Here is a 21,842-nt window from a genome sequence, read left to right on the forward strand (position 1 = left end):
TTAAAGTATGTATCATCCCCTCTTGAAATCAATATTTTATATAAGTCGTATGTTTTTACGTTCTAGGTAAGTGCTCGGTTTCACTACGTACTTTATGATCTTACCTGGATGCGGCGTTATGCGCGATCGCCAGGGATAGGTACACCGTTTGGGAAATGTATAATGTAGAATTACAGCCTGGCTTATGGTGTCATCGCGAAATATTCCGAAACACTTTTCTGAATTATTCAAAACATTCCTTTGAACGCCATTCCCTCACTGCCAGTAGTGTCTGAACTAGGCACGTCATGTTAAAGTATATTGGTCGTACGTGATGGCTGTTCCCAACTCCTTTCTTATAGTGTCTAAGGTCACATAAGTGATTCATATAACGGTCTTAGAAAGACTGTGTTGGCTGGTACTCAAGGATTTTCTTCTTTTCTTTCTTCATAACTTTGACTTAACTTTTGCAGCGAATGCATTGAATACTGCCAAAGTGTTATATTGCGTTGAAGTCCCAAATGGCACAGTTTTTAGTGTTATGTTGCTATAAGTCTACTAGACGGTCGTTTACTAGAATGCACACAGCATCGTTGCAGAAAACCTTTTTACAGCCGTTTTGTTAGCAAATATATTCATTTTTTAGGAGCTAACTGTTTTGAATTTACCGTATGCGACATAACTTAAAATATATTGAAATTTTAGTGTCGGGATTTAATAACATGTATAAAAGCAGCGATGTCAGAACTTAAAATACTTTTTTCCCACAATATTTCTCCATAGTTTGAAGTTAATAATTTTCCTCCATATTTCTACTTGATGCAGATAACCGGTAAGACATAAGGATTAGCAAATAGTGTAACAATAAAACCCTAACATCTACACGAAAATGCAAATTATATGGGTACAAATTAGACTATATGAAAATAAATCATTTCAAATAGATTCACAAAAGGATTGTAGAAACATATAGCACAAACTCATTATATGAGTTTATTTCTATATGTAGAAACAAGCCTCATTATATAGATAGACCATAAACGTATTATATGGATTCCCATTTAGTTAATTTTAAGGGTAAGTTTATGAAATGAATTGTTTCATAAACTTTAGAGTTTATGAAACGGTGTTTTAGAGTGTGTTTATTATTAGCAATTTAAGAATATTATTAAAAATTATATACATACATACACTCGGGTCTCTTTTTATACGGAATATATGTTCATAGAAAACCGCATATAAAAAATCTCACAAAAAAAGGCCTAATCAGGGATACGTTCCATAATTTTCTAAAACAGCATAAAACCGAAGCAGTGAATTAAAATAAACCTAAAATCGCATAAAAAAGTTCCTGAAAATTCAGGAAAATAAGAATGCTTAAGTTTGTTTTAAAGCTTTATTCATTTACTTTTATTGAAAAGTAAAAATTTTTTTTTTTTTGCAACATTTTGTCATCAGAATTATCATCGCTATTAGACAATATTCCGCAACGTTTGCGAACTGGTGCGAAATCACTTTCATCACCAGAAGAGATAGTCAGTGCATCAGATCTGTATGGTAAAGGCAATGGCTCTTCACAAACAGAATTAGCTTCACCCGCGTTCTGTGCTGATTTTTTTTCTTCTGACAATCTAATCAGTGATTAAACTTTGCGATGATGATTTCACTAATTTTTTACAGCTTGCGATATCCAGACATACAGTTCTTCAGCTCACGTTGGAATTTAAAGGCTCGTTCAGAATTTGTGTCATTAACAAGAAAATTATTTTCAAATATTTAAATTAAGGGGATATTAAATCCCACATTGTTTTAAACCGAATAAGAAACTCAAAGATTGGAATCAGAGAGTTTCTTGCGAATATAGTAAACTATAAAGTATCCGCGACCACTTATTGAAGCTTATTAGCTCTTTATATTTAAGTTATTTTCCAATTTATTGCACAACTCAAGACCTTCTCGAATTATATTTGCAGTGAGGGGGACAAGTTTTTCTTCCGCTTCATTATCGTTTTCTGGATTTTCGACGATACCTAAAGTTAATCGATATCCAATAATATCATCGTCACTTAAGGCATTATCCACAAGATGGTTGCACTGTTTGCAACACATCCAGGCCAAGCTGCTTTCCAGCAAGCATTTAAATTTTGTGGTCTTATTTCAGCGATAGCAGATGCAACATGATTTAAGCAGTCCAAAATATAAATTTTTTCCAAACGTCAGTTACTGTTAATGATTCATTTTCTAGTTTATCCAATATAAATTTAAAAGTGTGCTTAATGTAATAAAAGTAGCAATTATGCCTTGATCTAATGGCTGAATTATGCTTGTTGTATTGGGTGGAAAAAACACTGCCTGCACATTTGGATGTTCTAAATGCTGATGACTTGGTGCATTGTCAACAATTAATTCTTCTTTCACTACGCATTATTCCCGCTTCCTATGCAGGGTTCGAGTGTTACTTAGATGCGACTTCTTGTTAGTACCACTCCCAACCGACCTGTCGCCTAGTCTGCCGCTGGGGGGGGGGGATATATTTTTGACTGTAGAAGCGTATGTTCACGGGGCCGGTTTGCCTGCTTGCGGGATTGAAAACCCCAGATAAACTGGCGGAAAAAACCCTACTGCCCGCGTCCAAGACCGGCTAACTTGGCTATGCTTAAGGAAGATCTTCAAGTTCCTCACGTCTTCGACGGGAATCGAACCTGGGACACTCCTTCCCAGGCATATGGTTGAAAAGCCACTAGGATAACCGCGCGGACTTATTGTCAACAATTAATAAAACTTGAAAATCGAGAGCTTTTTGCTTCATGTATGTTTTCACTTCTGGTACAAAGCAATTATTGAACCATTCAGTATATACAGCAGTTGTTACCCAAGCCTTGTATTAGCCATCCAATGTACAGACAGCTGTTTTGGATCTTTGCCTTTTAGAGCACGTGGTCTTAAAAATCGATTTACTAGGAGGAAACCCCTCCAACATACGATCTCCTGATGCATTGCTACAAAGTAACAATGTTACTCGATCTTTGCTTGCTTTAAACCCGCTTGCTTTTTTCTCAGACTTTGCGATGTAAGTTCGACTAGGCATTTTCTTCCAAAACTGTTTCGTCAGCGTTAAACATTTCATCGGGACATTATCCACCATCTTCAATAATTTTGGCTAACTTCTCTTAAATTTTTTTGGCTACTTCTTCATCTGCTGCTGCAACCTCGTCTGTAATCTTCACGTTATAAAGTGCATTCCTTTTTAAAAACCCGGTTTACCATCCTTTGCTAGCCGAAAATTCTTTATCAGCCTGGGAAGGGGAAGTAGACGGCCCCAATTGCTTCATCTGTTCATAAAAAGCGAAGAGCATTTTTCTTAATTAAATAACCACTTATAGGAATTCTTCTTTGAGTTAATTCTTCAATCCAAATTACGAGCGCTCGTTCCCTGTTTTCTAATAAAGCATCTCTTGAGTACGATGAATAATTTGGCACTTTGTTTTGTGCCAGAAATGATAGATTTACTTATTGAGACTTCATTCTTTTTAATCGCTCTTATAGTAGATTCGCCTAAATTAAAATGTTTACCAATCACCGTAGATCCCTCTCCTTTTGCTAAGCGATCTAAAATTGCAATTTTCATTTCCAAAGAAATTGCTTTTCTTTGGTGCTTTTTTCTCTCCATCGGACCAAATTTAATTAATTAATAATTAACGATCAATTATTAATTAATAAAAAATCAGCAAAATAAGAATTAATTATTAATGAATTATTAACCAATGTGTTCCATGAAAATTTCAGGATTTGTGAACTGTTTCCGTCGTAGGAAAAGTTTGGGAAAATGGATTCTCCTTCTGTTGACATGCGCAGAAGTGTCGAAAGGTCTCGTATCTGTGGGCGTGCCCCGCATAACTTCAAATCCGCATAAAAAGAGACCCAAATGTATATAATTTGAGCCTCCGTAGCTCAGTCGCTATAGATGAAGCCCTTTGGACGGAAAAACCGGACGTGAGGAATCTTTATCTGGTCTCTTTCGACTAAAGGTGAGTTAGCCAGTCTCATATGGAGGTAGTTTTTTTTTTTTTTTATCCGGAAACTTAGGTTTTTCGTCCCCCAGAACAGGCAAACCAGCTCCGTGAACACACCCATCTACAGACATAGGGCTAACCACCTTATCCTCGGGACGGGTAGGATTTGGAAGGGCTAAGGACAGGTCCGTAACAGGCCACTAGGCCTAAGACGTAAAAGGAAGAAGAAGATGTATATAATTTATGTAACTTTCAACCATAAAATAAAAAATAGTTTTTTTTTTTTTTACATAATCCTGCATTCCTGTTCTTGAATCCAAACATGGAACTTTTTAAGCTACTTTAGGTTTCCAGTTAGCGGGGTCATACCCCCCGATTAAATTCAGCTTCCACTGAAAATGTGACCAAGTTACTCATCTTTGGCTGAAACGATTCAACCAAAGGAGAAACATTGCGTTCTCCTGCGACTGCATTATGGGATTATTAATATCGGGGCGTATCAGGTCCATTCTGTTTGAAATTATGTATCTAACAAATAAGGCATTATATTTGTTAGTATATATATTTCATATATAGTCTTTTTGGAGGTCTGAATCGGCATGAGACACGCATGCCATGACTCCAGATATGGTTCCAAGCGTATCTTATCATTGGTCCACCCACACTATTATAAATTTGGGCGAATTTAAACTAATTTGCATTAAGTTACGAACACAGCGCCATATCACGTGACTGCTATAATTTACTTCAGCTGGTCTTCGGAAATTTTCTCAGACGTGGCAAAGAACTCACAGTGCAATGCCCTCTTCTGTGATCTAAGAAAACGTTTACAGTAAGTAGTGCCCCACACTACAGGAGACTGATAAATGATTATACTTTGTGCATATAAATTAATTTAAATGGATTTTTCTTGCCAGGGAATTTGTATCGAATCTTTATATTACTTTCTGACAGACAGTAATAGACTAATGGATCTCGATCACGAAACTGTTTTACAAGTTTTGAACACATTTATCAAGTGCTTTACGAAGAGTGCGGCAGCGTTCAGACTTTTGTTCGCATGAAACTACACCTCTGCTCGTTATCAAAGAGGTTAATCGTATACTTGATAGAAAACTCCAGTCCTGATTTTCAGAGAAACGGAAGAAATCATGCTCATTGTAGAATGAACATTAAAGAAAACGTATTCGAAATAATTACTTTTTAATATATAATATTGGGTTACGGAACAAAATGTTAGAAGCACCATTCGACAGAGATATAATGATTTACAACTCTCAAAGATGAAAGTAGTAAATCCTCTCGTAAATTTGCATTTAATTTTAAGATTTGGATAAAAGGACTTGTCTTGATGGTCGAAAGAAACTTAACCATATCTGAACTACAGCTATATCTGAACCTGCGTGTTGTAATGCAGTTACAATACGCCAGTTCAGATATAGATGTTAATGGAAGTAAAGTAATTATCAGGTGTAGACGACTGAATATAATTGAAAATGAAGACTTATCTGCCCAATTTTTTCTCATCATCGACTGCAAGTACCAAAAAAAAAAAAAAAAAAAAAAATTCCCTCTCTTGGTTTCTGTACGATGGGACTGAGTATTTTAGCACACGTAACCAAAGGTAGATTGAAACGTGGAATTGACGACCATCATTGATCGGAGGAGCTTCCTAATTTTCGTATTTCTGTTACATTTATCTTTTCTTCATCATCCTCATTACAATTTTATAATCATACTTTGAGTTTGAAACTTTTTCTGTCCATAAACTTACCATTAAAAGCAAACCTGCAATGTATCAGTGAACACAATTTTAGATTTTAGATTGTACTTAGAAATTAGATTGCTATTTTAGAAAAATTCTCTCTAGAGCTTGTGCTCTAATATGAAGGAGACGTACGTTAGATTCAGGTGTTTAAGTATGCAACGGTTTCGCAATGTAACATCGATAACGCAGTGCATACGATTGAGTACATTCATAATATATTACATGATGGAGTTTCTTTCCTAAAATCTATAAATATGAATTTTGCATACAGCACGATGGATGTGAATATTTGTTCTCAATTTATGTTCATTCTTTACTTACAAAATCGGGTTATGCACATTATTATGAGTAAGAGTTATTTTCATTGTATTGCTTCTTTCTTTGATCTGTTCAGTTTGTATCTTCTAATTCTCCGTGCATGAATATTAAACACTAGAGAGAGAGAGAGAGAGAAGGGGGGGGGGGGAGCGTTTCTAAGTTACCGGCTCATTTCATTTGTAAACGCAAATGAGCATTTTTCTTCAGTAAGTTTATTCTTTATTCTACCTTGAAAGGATCCTCACTGCATCTTCTAAATTCCTTCGTTCAGTATTTTAATTCTTTTTCATATTTACATAAGTATCTGACTATCCGACTGATTGTATGCCTTTTGAATTCTATGAATGCAATATGTGCCGGCAAATTAAAGTTCGCTATGTCTTCTTATTTCCCTCAAGCAAGAAGACGGTATTCTCATTATTTATTCTTTCTTATCCCATTTATTTCCGCACTTAAAATTTATTCTGAAATGGTATTAACATATTCAGAGCCTTTAAATAACCGTGCGAGTCTCAATAACAATATTTACAGTTTCAACTTTACGCGGCTGTTTCTCTTTTAAAAAACAGAATATTCCTGAACTATTCATTATAGATTCCTAGGAGAGAATTTAGACATTTCTGCTTCTCAAATTATCAATCTAGAAGCAGAAATGTCTAAATTCTCAGGTGTATATCGTCACCTTGGAGATTAGCTAGCCGATCTCAATAAACAAACCGACCTGAGAACACACCCAGTCGGCATACATCATATGCTCTTTCTACAGTTTTTTTAATACTATCTTTCTTAATTATAATTATATTTTATTTCTGTTCTTATCATTTAAATATTTATTTTCTTGAAGAATTTTTATGAATGAAAAAGCTTCGTCGATTATTCTTTCCTTGTGAATGTGATTCATATCTTATCTTGTGCTTCCTACGTTACTTAATCTCGTTAAGGAGTTTATATCCGTCAAGTAGTGTTCCATTCATATCCTGTCCCAGTCTGGGACCATTTCTGCAAACCTGTTGCATTTTTTTTTTAGGTACTTATCACCACAAGCAAAGTGCATTATAAGTATTTTTTTTTATCCGTTTATATATAATAAATTAGCACTGGTTACGCGAAATTTGTTATTTCAGATTTTTAGTGAAATATTTCCACTCTTCTCAATAATGGTTTCTTCCTTACCATTTTAGCTCCAAAATTAAGTAGAACTATTTAAGTACTGTATATCAAATTATACGTAATTAAATATAAGTATAAAAGGACAAACTGCTGTGGATTCAAATTATGTAATAAGGAATAATATTATTGTGCATAAATGCCATTGCATTATTTATCAATTGAAATTAGGTGATTGTCAGCTCACTGAACAACAATGTAGAATATGTACCAATCATAAGCAACCAGCATTACTGGTTGCCTAGACTAGCGATTCTTAAACTTTTTCCACTCGCGACCCCTTTTCGCCCGAGAAATTTTTAGGCGACCACGGATATATAGGTATATAAAATAGGTATACAAATCAAACATTTACTGATAATAAATCATAAAGAAATTTATTTTAAAACAATTCTTTGATATACATATAATTTTACCATTTACATAAAGAATTACAAACAATAGCCTCGAATCTGAATTAATTTTGGTCATTGCGCGTTCAGAAATCTTTTACTGTTGCCAGATTTTTCGCGACCCCACATTCGGTTACGCGACCCATAGTTTAAGAAGCTGTGGCCTAGACTACAATGAGGAGCACGTGATACTTTTCTATTTATTTGTTAAGTTCATTCAGACTTTTTAATGCGATTTGGATAATTAATTATCAGGTTGACTTGCAATTAATTAATGTACATCGCGATAAGGTAAAGTAGTCACAATGTGATTTAGATCTATTTTTTAAATTATTATTATAATTTTGCTAGTGATAAAATAAAATCTAGTGATTTAAAATATAATTTAGAAAAGTTACATTTTAATTTTTAACATTAAATATATAATTAATTGGAGATGACGTTATACTTAAAATTAAAAATGGTAGACAGAGGGATAGATCTACTGCATGTGATGTCGCGATCTGATTGTACGTGCTGTTGTGTGCAGTTATAACTTTCATATGAGACCGCTTTCCCTATAAACCAGTTCGGTCAATGTCCAGAAATATTGATTACGCATTCAGAAATGGCGACATTTTTTTTTTCTTTGGCGAACTGGTCACTGGAGGACAAGATTACCCAAAGAATTCTTCCGCCTAAGGTGAAAAGGTGTGGGCTTCCTTATGCCGCTGATATATCAATAGATGTACCGACACGCGTGTTTCTTGATATCACACGGAACATTGCAAAAAAATTCGTAATTTACAGAGAATTTCAATTTCACGCGGTCCTTTGTGTGTTTGACAAGCAGCAATAAAAACGGAAGCCAATACAAAGATGTAAAGTTCTGTCTTATTTCACCGAATGCAAAGTGCTACTTGTGGAAGATCGCAAGTATTTATATCGAATTCCTCTGCGTGAACGACCGGAAAGACGCATCTCCTTACGGCCATACCTTTCGGGTTCTTTAATATAAATTTAAACTTTGAAGAGAATCATTTGCTTTTTATTATCTTCCCAATACATTGTTATATGTTAATAGTGATAGAATTAGGAATAGTTCGTAGAGGAAAGTTTGGGAACAATCCCTCCCTCCAAAAAAACCCTCCTAGATATAAAAGGCATTTAAGATAGTAATAATAATAAAAAAAGGAATCTCTAGTGCTGTTTCCGAATTATTTAACCTTTAACCCACGTGTGACACTATAAAAACGTACCATAGGTTTGTATAGAATTTGCATTAAAAAAGAAATATTACATTCACATTAAAACGAAAAAAAAAAAAATTAAACAAAGAATTCCACTCAACCTCATTTTACGTTATGTTACATCAATGCAATGGATTTTCTTTTCGCTCGGTTGTTTGTTCATTCCTGGCAATTCCAAGCATTAAAATGTACTTCTAAACGGTACAAGCCTCCATTTACTTTCGGAAGTTGCCAAAGAAAAACAAAAAGAAACAAAACTCTATAACGGATGTGGTCCGCTGCATTCCCCGTCACCAAGTGCAGGTTCACTCACGCATGTCCTTAACATCCTGTTGTCCAGAGTATTACTCTCGTTTCACTGAAGCATACAAAGTGTTTCAGAACTTTTCCTTGCCTGGATTTAATTAACTTCGAAGGGTTTCTCTTAAAGTTCTCCAAGTTCTTCCCACCCCCCAGCATTAGCAAACTTTGCCAATAATTTACTCATATTTTACGTTACATATTGCAGCTGCCTCGATATCAAGAAATAAATGCGTGCGCTTTTCGGTTTGCTCTAATTACCACATAAAGAGTTATCACATTAATGTATCTCTTGTGATAGAAAGTTATTTAGCAATAAATGCTTTTCTCCATTGAAACGTAGCAAGCAGCCGCAAGATGAACTGTCTAGTGATTAATTTATATTCTCAGTTACTTCAGAAATTTTAAGTGCATTAGAATTAAAGAAACAAATGGTTTGTTGGTTAGATTGTGGCTGTCATCAGTTAAGCTGTAATGTGTTCTACGGTACATATTTAAACACAATTTATGACACACGTTTACATTTACTTTAATGTTTCGAAAACCTTGTTATATTTTTGATTAAGTGAAATTTGCAGCCATTTAGTGCTAAGTTAAGAAGGGGTTACAATATAAAAGATTATATCGCAAAGTAGGAATGATACACCAAGTATAAGATAGTTAATCTTTAAAATTATTAAGAAAATAATATTATATATTAAATAATGAATAAAATTTAGTATTTTAAAATTACTTAAGTTTTTTTTCCTAGTTTTTCTTACATACCTTAAAATTTTGAATATACTAAATATATATTAAGTATATGAAGAACCAAAGGCTTCAATTCGGATGAATCAATCGACCGTGAGATTCGGTGATTGATTTTATATGAGATGCCCATGTAGGGTAACGGATGGCAATGCTGAACCAATGAAGTTTAACTGAGGTTCGGCTGTTGCTGTTATCCTGGGTAAATGAGTTCGCTCTCTTAGGTTTTACCCTAAGGGAGCACTTTGAGTCTCCGGGGAGGGTGTTCTCCGGCACGGCCCGCTGAGGGGCTGTGTCGGTGAATTAAATTATTTTCCTCGGAATTTGAGCGGTTCTGCTCAGTGGTCGGGGAGCCCGTCACTGAGTGGAACCAACGCTGAGATTAGGACGGTCTTTCGCCCACTATGGAGTGGCCTAGAGATCGTCCGTATTTTTGAGATTTCACCTTTACTTACATAGTCGGTGATTGATTCATTAATGCCCTTGGGGGTGATGGATAGCAACGCAAAGCTGTACCAATGAAGTTTAACTGAGGTTCGGCTGTTGCTCTTACCCACTTGGGCGATGAGTTTTTGAGTTCGCTCTCTTAGGGTTTTTTGCCTTAAGGGAGCACTTTGAGTCTCCGGGGAAGGTGTTCTCCGGCACGGCCCGCTGAGGGGCTTTGTCGGTGAATTATTTTCCTCGGAATTTGAGCGGTTCTGCTCAGTGGTCGGGGAGCCCGTCACTGAGTGGAACCAACGCTGAGATTAGGACGGTCTTTCGCCCACTATGGAGTGGCCTAGAGATCGTCCGTATTTTTGAGATTTCACCTTTACTTACATAGTCGGTGATTGATTCATTAATGCCCTTGGGGGTGATGGATAGCAACGCAAAGCTGTACCAATGAAGTTTAACTGAGGTTCGGCTGTTGCTCTTACCCACTTGGGCGATGAGTTTTTGAGTTCGCTCTCTTGGGGTTTTTGCCTTAAGGGAGCACTTTGAGTCTCCGGGGAAGGTGTTCTCCGGCACGGCCCGCTGAGGGGCTTTGTCGGTGAATTATTTTCCTCGGAATTTGAGCGGTTCTGCTCAGTGGTCGGGGAGCCCGTCACTGAGTGGAACCAACGCTGAGATTAGGACGGTCTTTCGCCTACTATGGAGTGGCCTAGAGATCGTCCGTATTTTTGAGATTTCACCTTTACTTACATAGTCGGTGATTGATTCATTAATGCCCTTGGGGGTGATGGATAGCAACGCAAAGCTGTACCAATGAAGTTTAACTGAGGTTCGGCTGTTGCTGCTACCCCTTTGGGCGAGGAGTTTTTGAGTCCGCTCTCTTAAGGTGTTTACCTTAAGGGAGCACTTTGAGTCTCCGGGGATGGTGTTCTCCGGCACGGCCCGCTGAGGGGCTTTGTCGGTGAATTATTTTCCTCGGAATTTGAGCGGTTCTGCTCGGTAATCGAGTTTCACTGAGTAGAACCAACGCTGAGATTTGGACGGTCTTTCGCCCACGAATGAGTGGCCTAGAGATCGTCCGATATTTTTGAGATATCACCTTTACTTACACATTCGGTGATTGATTCATTAATGCCCTTGGGGTGATGGATAGCAACGCAAAGCTGTACCAATGAAGTTTAACTGAGGTTCGGCTGTTGCTCTTACCCACTTGGGCGATGAGTTTTTGAGTTCGCTCTCTTAGGGTTTTTGCCTTAAGGGAGCACTTTGAGTCTCCGGGGAAGGTGTTCTCCGGCACGGCCCGCTGAGGGGCTTTGTCGGTGAATTATTTTCCTCGGAAATTTGAGCGGTTCTGCTCAGTGGTTGGGGAGCCCGTCACTGAGTGGAACCAACGCTGAGATTAGGACGGTCTTTCGCCCACTATGGAGTGGCCCTAGAGATCGTCCGTATTTTTGAGATTTCACCTTTACTTACATAGTCGGTGATTGATTTTATATGAGATGCCCATATAGGGGTAACGGATGGCAATGCTGAACCAATGAAGTTTTAACTGAGGTTCGGCTGTTGCTGTTATCCTGGGTAAATGAGTTCGCTCTCTTAGGTTTTGCCCTAAGGGAGCACTTTGAGTCTCCGGGGGAAGTGTTCTCCAGCACGGCCCGCTGAGGGGTACTTGCCGGTGAATTATTTTCCTCGGAATGTGAGCGGTTCTGCTCGGTACTCGAGTTTCACTGAGTAGAACCAACGCTGAGATTTGGACGGTCTTTCGCCCACGAATGAGTGGCCTAGAGATCGTCCGATATTTTTGAGATATCACCTTTACTTACACATACGGTGATTGATTCATTCAATCCAATACCCTTGGAGGGTAATGGATAGCAATGCTGTTGCTAATGAAGCTCTAACTGAGGCTCGGCTATTGCTGTTACCCTCCTGCCATGATCAGAGCTTTAATAATAGCTCAATAACCTTATCCCTACACTGTCCGCTACAGATAACGGGGAATATGAAAAGCATTCTTGCTTCGCCCCTTTAAGCCAGTCCTTATAAGGACTATAAGGCTTCAATTCGGCGACATATAACTTGTTTAAGTTAAGGGATATTACATTCTATATTGTTTCTTAGTATTAATTTGGTCTACCTACTCAGTGATGAGACCTCAATAAAGGTTGAAACCGGTCTGAGTAGTGACCTTCTCTCATGATGTTGAACAGTAATACAGCTCCTAGGAGCTAAGTTCACATTATGGGTAAATATCAAGAATAGTGATCGGATCTTGCTCCACATTTGCTATGAGTTGCCTCAGCTTGCACTACCTTAAGGGTCAGTTGCTGCTATCCAGGTATTTGCTTACGCTTGGAATTGCCGAACTTTATATAATTTTTATATTCGGTATGAAACTCTTTTGAATTTCTTATTCGGCTAAGGAACAATATGGGATGTAATATCCCTTAACTTAAACAAACTAAATATATATATAAATATTTGAATATCAACGTAATTTTTGGGGAAGAAGATGATTCAGCATCCGTGAGATGCTGTGATTAATACCCTTGGAGGGTAATGGATGGAAATGCTGTAGCCAAGGAAGTTCTAACTGAGGTTCGGATGTTGCTGTTACCCCCTGGGGTGTTGAGATTCGAGAGTTTCGAGTTCGCTCGCTTAAGGTTTTTGCCTTAAGGGAGCAATTTGAGTCTCCGGAGAAAGTGTTCTCCGGCACGGCCCACTGAGGGGCTTTGTCGGTGAATGATTTTCTGAGGAATTTGAGTGGAGCCAACGCTGAGATGGACAGTCTTTCGCCCACGATTGAGTGGCCTAGGGATCGTCCGAATTTTAGAGACGGCTTTACCTTTAAATATGGCAATGCTGTGATTAATACCCTTGGAGGGTAATGGATGGCAATGCTGTAGCCAAGGAAGTTCTAACTGAGGCTCGGCTATTGCTGTTACCCTCCTGCCATGATCAGAGCTTTAATAGCTCAATAACACCTTATCCCTACACTGTCCTCTACAGATAACGGGGAAGATGAAAAGCATTCTTGCTTCGCTCCTTTAAGCCAGTCCTTATAAGGACTATAAGGAACGTAATGTTTCTTGTAGCATTAAATAAAAAACTTCCTTTTTCTTTTCAGGGTCAAACAACTTACTATCATCGTGTTATAATAGAACATCTAAGTAAGAGTAAAGAAGTCCTATTGGTCAAATGCGTCCTGCCTGGAGATAAAAACAGAATTATTATTAGAGAAAAAAGGCCGAAACGGAACGTACTGCCGATAGACTTTCGAGAACCAGAGTAAGCAATTTAAAGCTATTTTCTAGCCCACAATGTTAATGTGACTTTGTAGTATCATCTTCGTAATTTGCCTTCCTTATAAATACCGAAGTAGCAGTTATCTACTCAGTTATCCCTCATTGTTATTAATGCTGTAATTATTTATTATTGTTTTTAGCATGCTTTCAAATAGCGATAGAATGGTATTTTTGTAATTTCTATTAATTTCTATCTTAAAAAATAATAAAAATAATTTCTATCCTTTTAAGGATATAACGGGAGGGCTGCTATTATAATTTGCATTATTATAAATCTTATTTTATTTATTTTTTAAGAAAAATTCAAACTTATTACATATATTTAATTATATATTCTGATAATATAATATATATAATTAAATACAAACCTATTGGTTGTTGCTATATATACTGCTTCTAATTTCTACCTAATTACTATAAACATATACGTTAAGGGAACAACAATGTTTAAAAATAATGGACATTTATGTCATCATCATGCCATGAAACCTCTGAACAGCTATTTATGAATCTTTTCAAAGACAAATGTTGATAAAAGTCTTGGTGTCAGTTAATATATAAACATCCACTTATTAACTTTTAAAACCATTCTTATATCCCAGAAAAATCATATTAATCAAATGTCTATTGCTATTTATATCAAAGGTTATTTTAATGATAATTTTAAGCTATTTTCTAGCCCACAATGTTAATGTGACTTTGTAGTATCCTCTTCGTAATTTGCCTTCCTTATAAATACCGAAGTAGCAGTTTCTAACATATTATGGGAGTTACTGTATGTGATTAATTATTTAAATGTCAAATAAATGCCTTCTGGGAGACAATGTTCTCCGTTAGTCTTGTTAATAGGAAACAAAGCAAATGTATTAACTCAGTTCCACGTCTTGTTTAATTTTAACTAGAAGTTTCCAAACTCGGAATTCATTCTAACCGTCAACAATAGACAACACAGCGCGAGTGCAGCTAGCTTCGCGTGTTGAAATTCCAATTGTTTGATTTGCTTGTTAGAGCAAATATTATTTACCAATTCACTGTATGAAGTCCAAAATTGGTGATTTATTATTGTTTGCAACTGACAAATATCGACGCACTCTGTTGAATAAATGATGAATATTATTTCCAACTGGGTAATAATAGAATATATTTCTATTCAGATTGTTTCATATAGACGGAGATTTATTCTTGTTTGTGTCTTCTTACTTGCGTAATTGAAGTATGCTTTGATGCACCGTAAAAACTTAATTCTTTGCAAAGTACCGAATTGGTAGACAACACCACATCATCAAGGAAATAGTTATGTTATTTCAAACGCTAAACTAGCTTAACTGAAGAAGGATTTTCGAAGAAAGGCAAGCCGCATTGATTACTTCTGATTCACCTTGACGTAAAGAAATCAGTCTTCTCTTTACGAACAAAGTTGAAAAGAAACTGTTGTCGGGATTAAATTACTGACAGCAATCAACGCGCGTGTGCTCCCCCCCCCCTCCCCCGCAAACGCTTTAGTTCACACACGTAGTCTCATCTGTAAGCGAATTCATTTTCGTTGTCAACGGGTCTTTTATCCTGTGAGTGGCGAAGGTCATACCACTGGACGCAGGTGGAATATGTCAGGATTAAAGCCTCGGATCTTATTAAGGAAGGTGTTGTTATTTTTATCGTTTGCGCTTCGCGACATAGCATGGAACAAAAAAAGAAATGATGTGGTAACACTAACAGTATTGTTTTCCAATAAACTTGCCAATGGAGGCCGCTTTCCAATAAATACCGCAGAGAGCGATTTTTTTTTTTTTTTATTGTTAAAATAGACATTCGATACACGACAACTGTAGCTCACTTTAGAAAAAAAAATCACATTAATGTAATTTTTTTTTAATCCGTAAAATAATTTAGTTTGGTTTAAAATTCAGTTGAACAATTATATCAACAAAATAAACATGCCTTGACATTTCTCCACACACGCTATGGTGCAGATGGATTTTTACATACGTTCCATTGACTAATGAGGACACAGTATTTAGTTCTGATGGCATCTTGGATATTTTATGAAAATTCTTCAAAGTTTAAAGTAAATTTTCCAATTTTTATTTGCATTTTTGAAGAAAATAGAAGTAAGACGATTATGTGTTTCTTCTTGTTTCTTTTAGGTATATCAACATTACCGAATTTATTGTAGAGCGTGCCCCTGTACCTTATCTTAACCTAGCCGTCAGACAAAATGGACGAGTCTTAGATAGCACTTTTAACGTACAACCTGGAACGCCATTGGAGATGATAATCTACTTGGATGAACGAAGCTCAGGTAAAATAAATTAATCAATTAAACGAAAAAAATATGTATGTATGTATATAAAACAAACACACAAAAATAAGCACTATCACACACAAACGTTTAATAAAACAACGAACAGTGCACAGCTCTCAACATTTCAACTTCAACTTTACTGACTCCAAGGGTGAAGCAAGATGCTTTTCATATTTCCCCGCTGTCTGAAATGGATACAGTGAAGGAAAACGTTTATGAGCAATATGCTCGCCCTGAGAGGGCAAGGGGATTATAGATCATTTCTTGAAATTAGGATGGCTTTAGGTCTTTTGTGTTTGTAGAGATCCGTTTCATCATAGTCGGCAGCTTGTTGCACCAGTGGATTGGGATGGGTAGACGTTTGTAGGAAATACTTTGCTGCAAGAGACTGAAGGAAAGAGAAGATATAAGGGATGTCGGCGTCCCGATAAAGTTGAACATCTCTGACAAACCATGGAGAGTTCAGAATCATACGTAGGCATTTATTTTCCACTCACTGCAGTTTGGGGATATTAGTATCGGCGGTATGGCTCCATGCTGGCGAAGCATATGTGATTATAAGGCGAATCATCAGTTTGTAGAGGAGCAGTTTGATTCTGGTGTGTAATTTACTGTTTCTGTTTATTAGGGGATAGAGCTGGGCGATGGATTTTGATGCCTTTGCACACAAGTCCTTGATGTGGTGGTTGAAGGTTAGTCTTTTGTCCAGAAGTACGCCAAGGTATCTGACTTCTGTTTTCCAAGGAATTTTGGTGTGAAACAGGAAGATATCCTCTGTAGGAGATACTGTTCTTCTGGAGAAGAGCACGGCTATGTTCCTCAAGGGGTTTACTTGTAATCTCCAATTGGAGAGCCATTTTTCTAATATTTGTAGATTTTCTTGGAGTTTTTTGGTGACTAGGTGTGGGTGAAGAGATTTGGTTAGTATCGTTGTGTCATCAGCGTAGAGGGCCAAGATAGATCACATTGAGTTGTGTAGAATATCTGGCTTAAATATCTAGAAAGAATTGGGGCCAGTAAAGATCCTTGCGGAACTCCAGCCAGAATGCGGCGCTTGGTAGATATTCGTAGTTCCGTTTATTTATTCGTAGTTACCTGCATAATCTGTTGTTGAGGTATGATTGGATCAACTGTAGCGGGATGTGAAAGGAAATGACCTTGTGGAGCAGACAGTGCCACATCTTATCGAAGGCCTTGGCCATGTTCAGAAAGACAGCTCCAGTAAGTTGATACCAATTATAGCCTGTGGTAATATATTCAGTTAGTCTATGGATCTGTTGAGCGTTGCTGTGATGTTGACTGAATCCAAATTGTTCATTTGGGAGGAGCTGCCTACATTTAGTTCTTAAAGTTCTTAAAAGAACTGGGAGATGGACTGAGTCCTTGACTCTTTATCCCGTCATCTGAATTAAGAAAATCTGTATGGATGGGGGTGTTATTGAGCTAAAAGCTCTAGTCATGCTGGGTAACGGCAATAGCCGAGCCTCAGTTAAAACTTCATTGGCTACAGCATTGCCATTCGTTACCTTGGAAGTCCTAAAAAGGACTTAAATCATCCAGATTCTGCCACCATTTAGGCTAGTGGCTTATTACAATTATAAAAGTTCAATTAATAAAAAGTGTATTTAAAATCATTGATAAATTATATATAAATTTGTAATTTAATAGAAATAGTTTGGATAAATTATTTTTAATTTATAATTTGCTTTAATATTTTATTTCAAGTATGAGAATATCACCTACATCATTCACATTTATCCATTTTCATTTTTTAAAGACGATTATGGCCTCTTTAACAGCATTTCAGAATAATTACAATGCGTCGGGTATTAGTTTCTAATTGTGACTATGAAAATGTCTGATTAAAGTAGCGAGGTGATGTGGATGTGAGGATGCGTGTTCTTCGACTGCAGTTTGCCAACAAAGATCACAACATACATGAATGATTTCTAATAACTGACTCATGGTTTATTATTATTTTTTTTATCCTATAACTGAGTTTTACATCATAATATTGTATACATATATTTTCTTGGCGGGGGGGGGGGGATAGATGTTCCAAGAACACTTTACAGGTGCAGAGGGGCATATGATTTTTGCTGAGCATTTTGAGGAAAACAACTAATAAACGCATTAATGCGAAGTTAGCACAAAAATCCAAGAGTTTTGGAGAAAACTCTTGGATTTTTATTTGCATTTTTGAAGAAAATAGAAATAAGACGATTAAAAAATCCTTCAGAAATGCCCGGAATGAAGTAATTGAATTCACCTTGCAGAGAGTTTGGAAACTGATAATTCAAAGATTGAAAAACATAGCTTTTCAATCTAAAAAATGGAAACTGATAATTCAAACAAAACTTTTGAAGTGAAATTACCGAAGGATGTTCCCAAGCTGGTTAAACTGCTAATAATTTTACTGCAAAATGCAAATACACCACTGCAGTCATTTTGGATGTAAAAAGTGAAAGACAGAAAACAAAGAAATAACCCTGATGGCTATCTACTGTGAACTAGTTTTAGTTTTTGTCTTCTTTATTTCGTTTCTCTAGTTCGTTCGTAGTCAACTAACATGTCCGAAGGCTAGCAATTGATGAAAGCGGAAGCAATGTTCGCTCCTTAATAAGTTCACCAACAGAGGCCGAGCTGCACAAGAACTTAATTTAGTCCCAGAAAATTAAAATTATTCATCCGCGATTACTTTGGACATTGGAGAGAGAGAGAGAAGCGAATTTCATTAAGCTATTATTAAAGAGAAATAAAAAAGCGCCTACCGTCGTTATATTGTAGGTCATGTATTTAACTGCTAAGATCTTCACGATGTAAAGTTTTAATTCCGTGTTTCTTTGGAAAAAAAGGAATTAACCCTTACTTGTCCATGGAGAATTATCCATAATAAATACTACGAAAAACTATATAGAATTAAAGTAAAGTGAACAAAACATCGAATATCTATTTATATGCAAAATAATTCATAAACCACATTTATTATTAAATACTGGAATCTCTGTAACCAAATATTATTTAATTAACTTTGCAAATATATTCGAACAGCCCTATGTTTGAACACTTATTGTGTTCAAACTTGTTCATTTAAAAAAAAAAGTGATTATTTAACGGTTCAGTTAATTGTTACGTAAATGATTGTTATTAAGTGCGCATGTGCATGTGAGAATAGCTATTTTAATAACTATTGCATAAATAACTATTACGTTTTGACACAAGAATCTGCTGGAGCCAGAGGGTCTCGAGGAGAGAAGAGATCGTAACCTACAGACGTCTTTGAAGCTGATGGATGTCTTTATTTCTACCTCAGGGTATTTTAACGCTTGCTTAGACAGTCTTAGTGATCTAGAAATGTTTCTGCTGATCCGCTATCTAAATAATAGGTCATCACAAGTGACGTTAATCTTGTCTTAAATTTCTTTTGCTGGACATCCCATCAGACAACGTCAATTTCTATGACTGGGTTTGAATGCGCCGTAAAATCCATTCAGAAATATTTCATAGAAACACAAAGGGATATGCAATTGAAGTAATAGAAATCAGCCAAGATTTAGATGATCAATAAAGGTCAGTATACTCTCACTGTCAGAACCACACGTTAGAGATCCCCTCCGGAAATAGGTAAAACAGTAAGTTGACTGGATACTGTAACTAGCGAGTTTAACATCCGATTTTGAATCCAAGGCATATCCAGAAAAGGGAACTATCTCTCCCAAGATTCAGTGATTAGAGAGCCCCCCTCCCCACCGGCTACGATACCAGTTTTCGTAAACCCACTATTTTTCTGTTTTAGCATATTTTAGTCATTTTTTGTATTATACAAAACGAAATCAATAATTATGAATGTTTTTCATTAAACCGAATTTTTTTTCTCCCTTTAGCTGTTTATGGCCTTTTGCTGAGTTACCTAAAAGTCACGGACAATACTCCAAACCATGACGAAATCATTATAATGAACGGGTAAGTAAAATCAAATGCGTTTAATTTTTCAGTTCTGATATAATTTTTATTAAAGTATTGGAAACAAATAAGGCCCATCTAGGGGAAAAAATTGTCACTTGCAGGGTTAATAAAGGATATATGTCAATTTTATTTGTACAAAAAAACTAAGAAAAATTATTATCACCAGAGACCTCCTGGGAGTCATAAATAAATGAAATTACTTAAATAGAAAGAAAATTAACCTTATATTCCAATGCCATCTGGTTTAAAATCAGAACTCGCATTATGCAAGCATGGTTCAAAGATTATATCCAAGCATTCCGCGTGCTTGCCTAGCCGCCTAATTCTTTCGATCTGAATCCCATTGAACATTTGTAGTATCGTGTGAAATGCAGCAAGTCGCCGCTAGTGCCTCGCTCATTTGCTGACCTCTAGGACTGTGTTCTGTATAGATGGTCCAAAATACCTCAGAACCTTAAGTGGCATGGTGGAATCAATGCCAAGAAGAGCACAAGCGCTTATCCTGATCAAAGAGGCCCAACACGCTGGTAATGCTTTCTCTCGTGAGAAAGCATTACCAGCGATGCCATGTTGGCATATCAATGAGCTAGCTTTTATCACTTAATGATGGATTATTTGGAGTTTCTAATGCTGATATCCGAGAAATAAGGAGGAAATAATCACCATGGTTAATCGCGAAGGATATATACTGATTTTTTAAGATGTAATGTTTGCGAGTTCATATATAAACTTTCAGCATCGCAGCGGAAAGTAGGTTGTAAAGGCATTTGTTTGATCAAACAATTCTTTGAAAGACAAAGGTTTTATATTATGAGGAGTGTGTATGACGTTTTTGTAAACAGTTATGTGATTCTACTCACGAAAGGTTGTAAGCCTAGTATAGTGCATTAATATACCGTTGAGTAGGCTAAGGATTTTTTCCTTTTTTTTATTAATTTTTGTATATTTTTATATAGTTCAGACTTTCAGCATCGCAGCGGAAATTGTAAAGGTTGTGATCAAACGATTCCTTGAAAGACAAAAGTTTTATATTATGAGGAATGTGTATGACGTTTTTTTAAACAGTTATGCGATTCTACTCACGAAAGGTTGTAAGCCTAGTATAGTGCATTAATATACCGTTGAGTAGGCTAAGGATTTTTTCCTTTTTTTATTAATTTTTGTATATTTTTATATAGTCCGGAAATCCTGCTTTATGACCAAATATTGAACTTTTTCAAGCCTCCAATAAGGCCCTGAAATTCATCTACCACCTAAAGATAACTACAGGCATCCATGCCTACGACTGGATTTTAAACTGCAGCCTGTTGGTAAAAGAGCGCTATAGCTAAGCACTCGGCAACTAGGCCGACAGTTGAATAATCAGACATTATTTAGAAACTATTCAATATTTTGGAGCGCATGGCGTGCTGAAATACTTCTGTTATTCCTGTCCCTCGGGCAAAAAAAAATCAAGGAAGCGAACATCATTACTGGTCTATTGTTTATTTATATTTATATGGACACATGACGTGTCTTTTTTGTATAGCATATATATTTTAATTATTTTAGTGTAAAAATAATATTATTATATTAAATTAAATTCTGTATTAATTTCAATAAACAACATTAAAATATAACTATTGTTATATTTTTTTTTATTATATATTCCTTTTATATTTATATTCCTTTTATATTTTTATATATTCCTTTTATTATATATGTTATATATTCCTTTTTTTATTTTAATTATTATATTTTTAACTTCAAATACGCAGATGTGCTGGAACACACGTAATCAACAGACTTAATACACTGGCTTCATAGCACATTGTTCAAGGGCTGTTAACTGCCGCGTGGATTTCTTAAATAAATAAATTAATTAATAGCTCCAATGTTAATAAACGTTTCTCAAAATAAATAAATACACATTACGAATAAAACT

The 21,842-nt window shown here is 36.2% G+C and overlaps 1 protein-coding gene across 1 annotated transcript in view; it reads left to right on the forward strand.

The window, feature by feature from the left end:
- The window catches only part of LOC150099027 (uncharacterized), a 173,326-nt gene that overhangs the window by 143,503 nt on the left and 7,981 nt on the right, over window positions 1-21,842 (forward strand). Inside the window, exons 4-6 of the mRNA XM_090405110.1 lie at window positions 13,473-13,633; window positions 15,795-15,949; window positions 19,837-19,915. Of these exons, the coding sequence (XP_090261236.1) occupies window positions 13,473-13,633; window positions 15,795-15,949; window positions 19,837-19,915 (395 nt within the window). The remainder of the gene's footprint in view (window positions 1-13,472; window positions 13,634-15,794; window positions 15,950-19,836; window positions 19,916-21,842) is intronic.

This window comes from Typopeltis vanoorti, chromosome 15 (genome assembly GCF_054136105.1).
Source record: "Typopeltis vanoorti isolate ZY-2024b chromosome 15, IOZ_Tvanoo_1.0, whole genome shotgun sequence".
Classification (NCBI taxonomy): domain Eukaryota; kingdom Metazoa; phylum Arthropoda; class Arachnida; order Uropygi; family Thelyphonidae; genus Typopeltis; species Typopeltis vanoorti.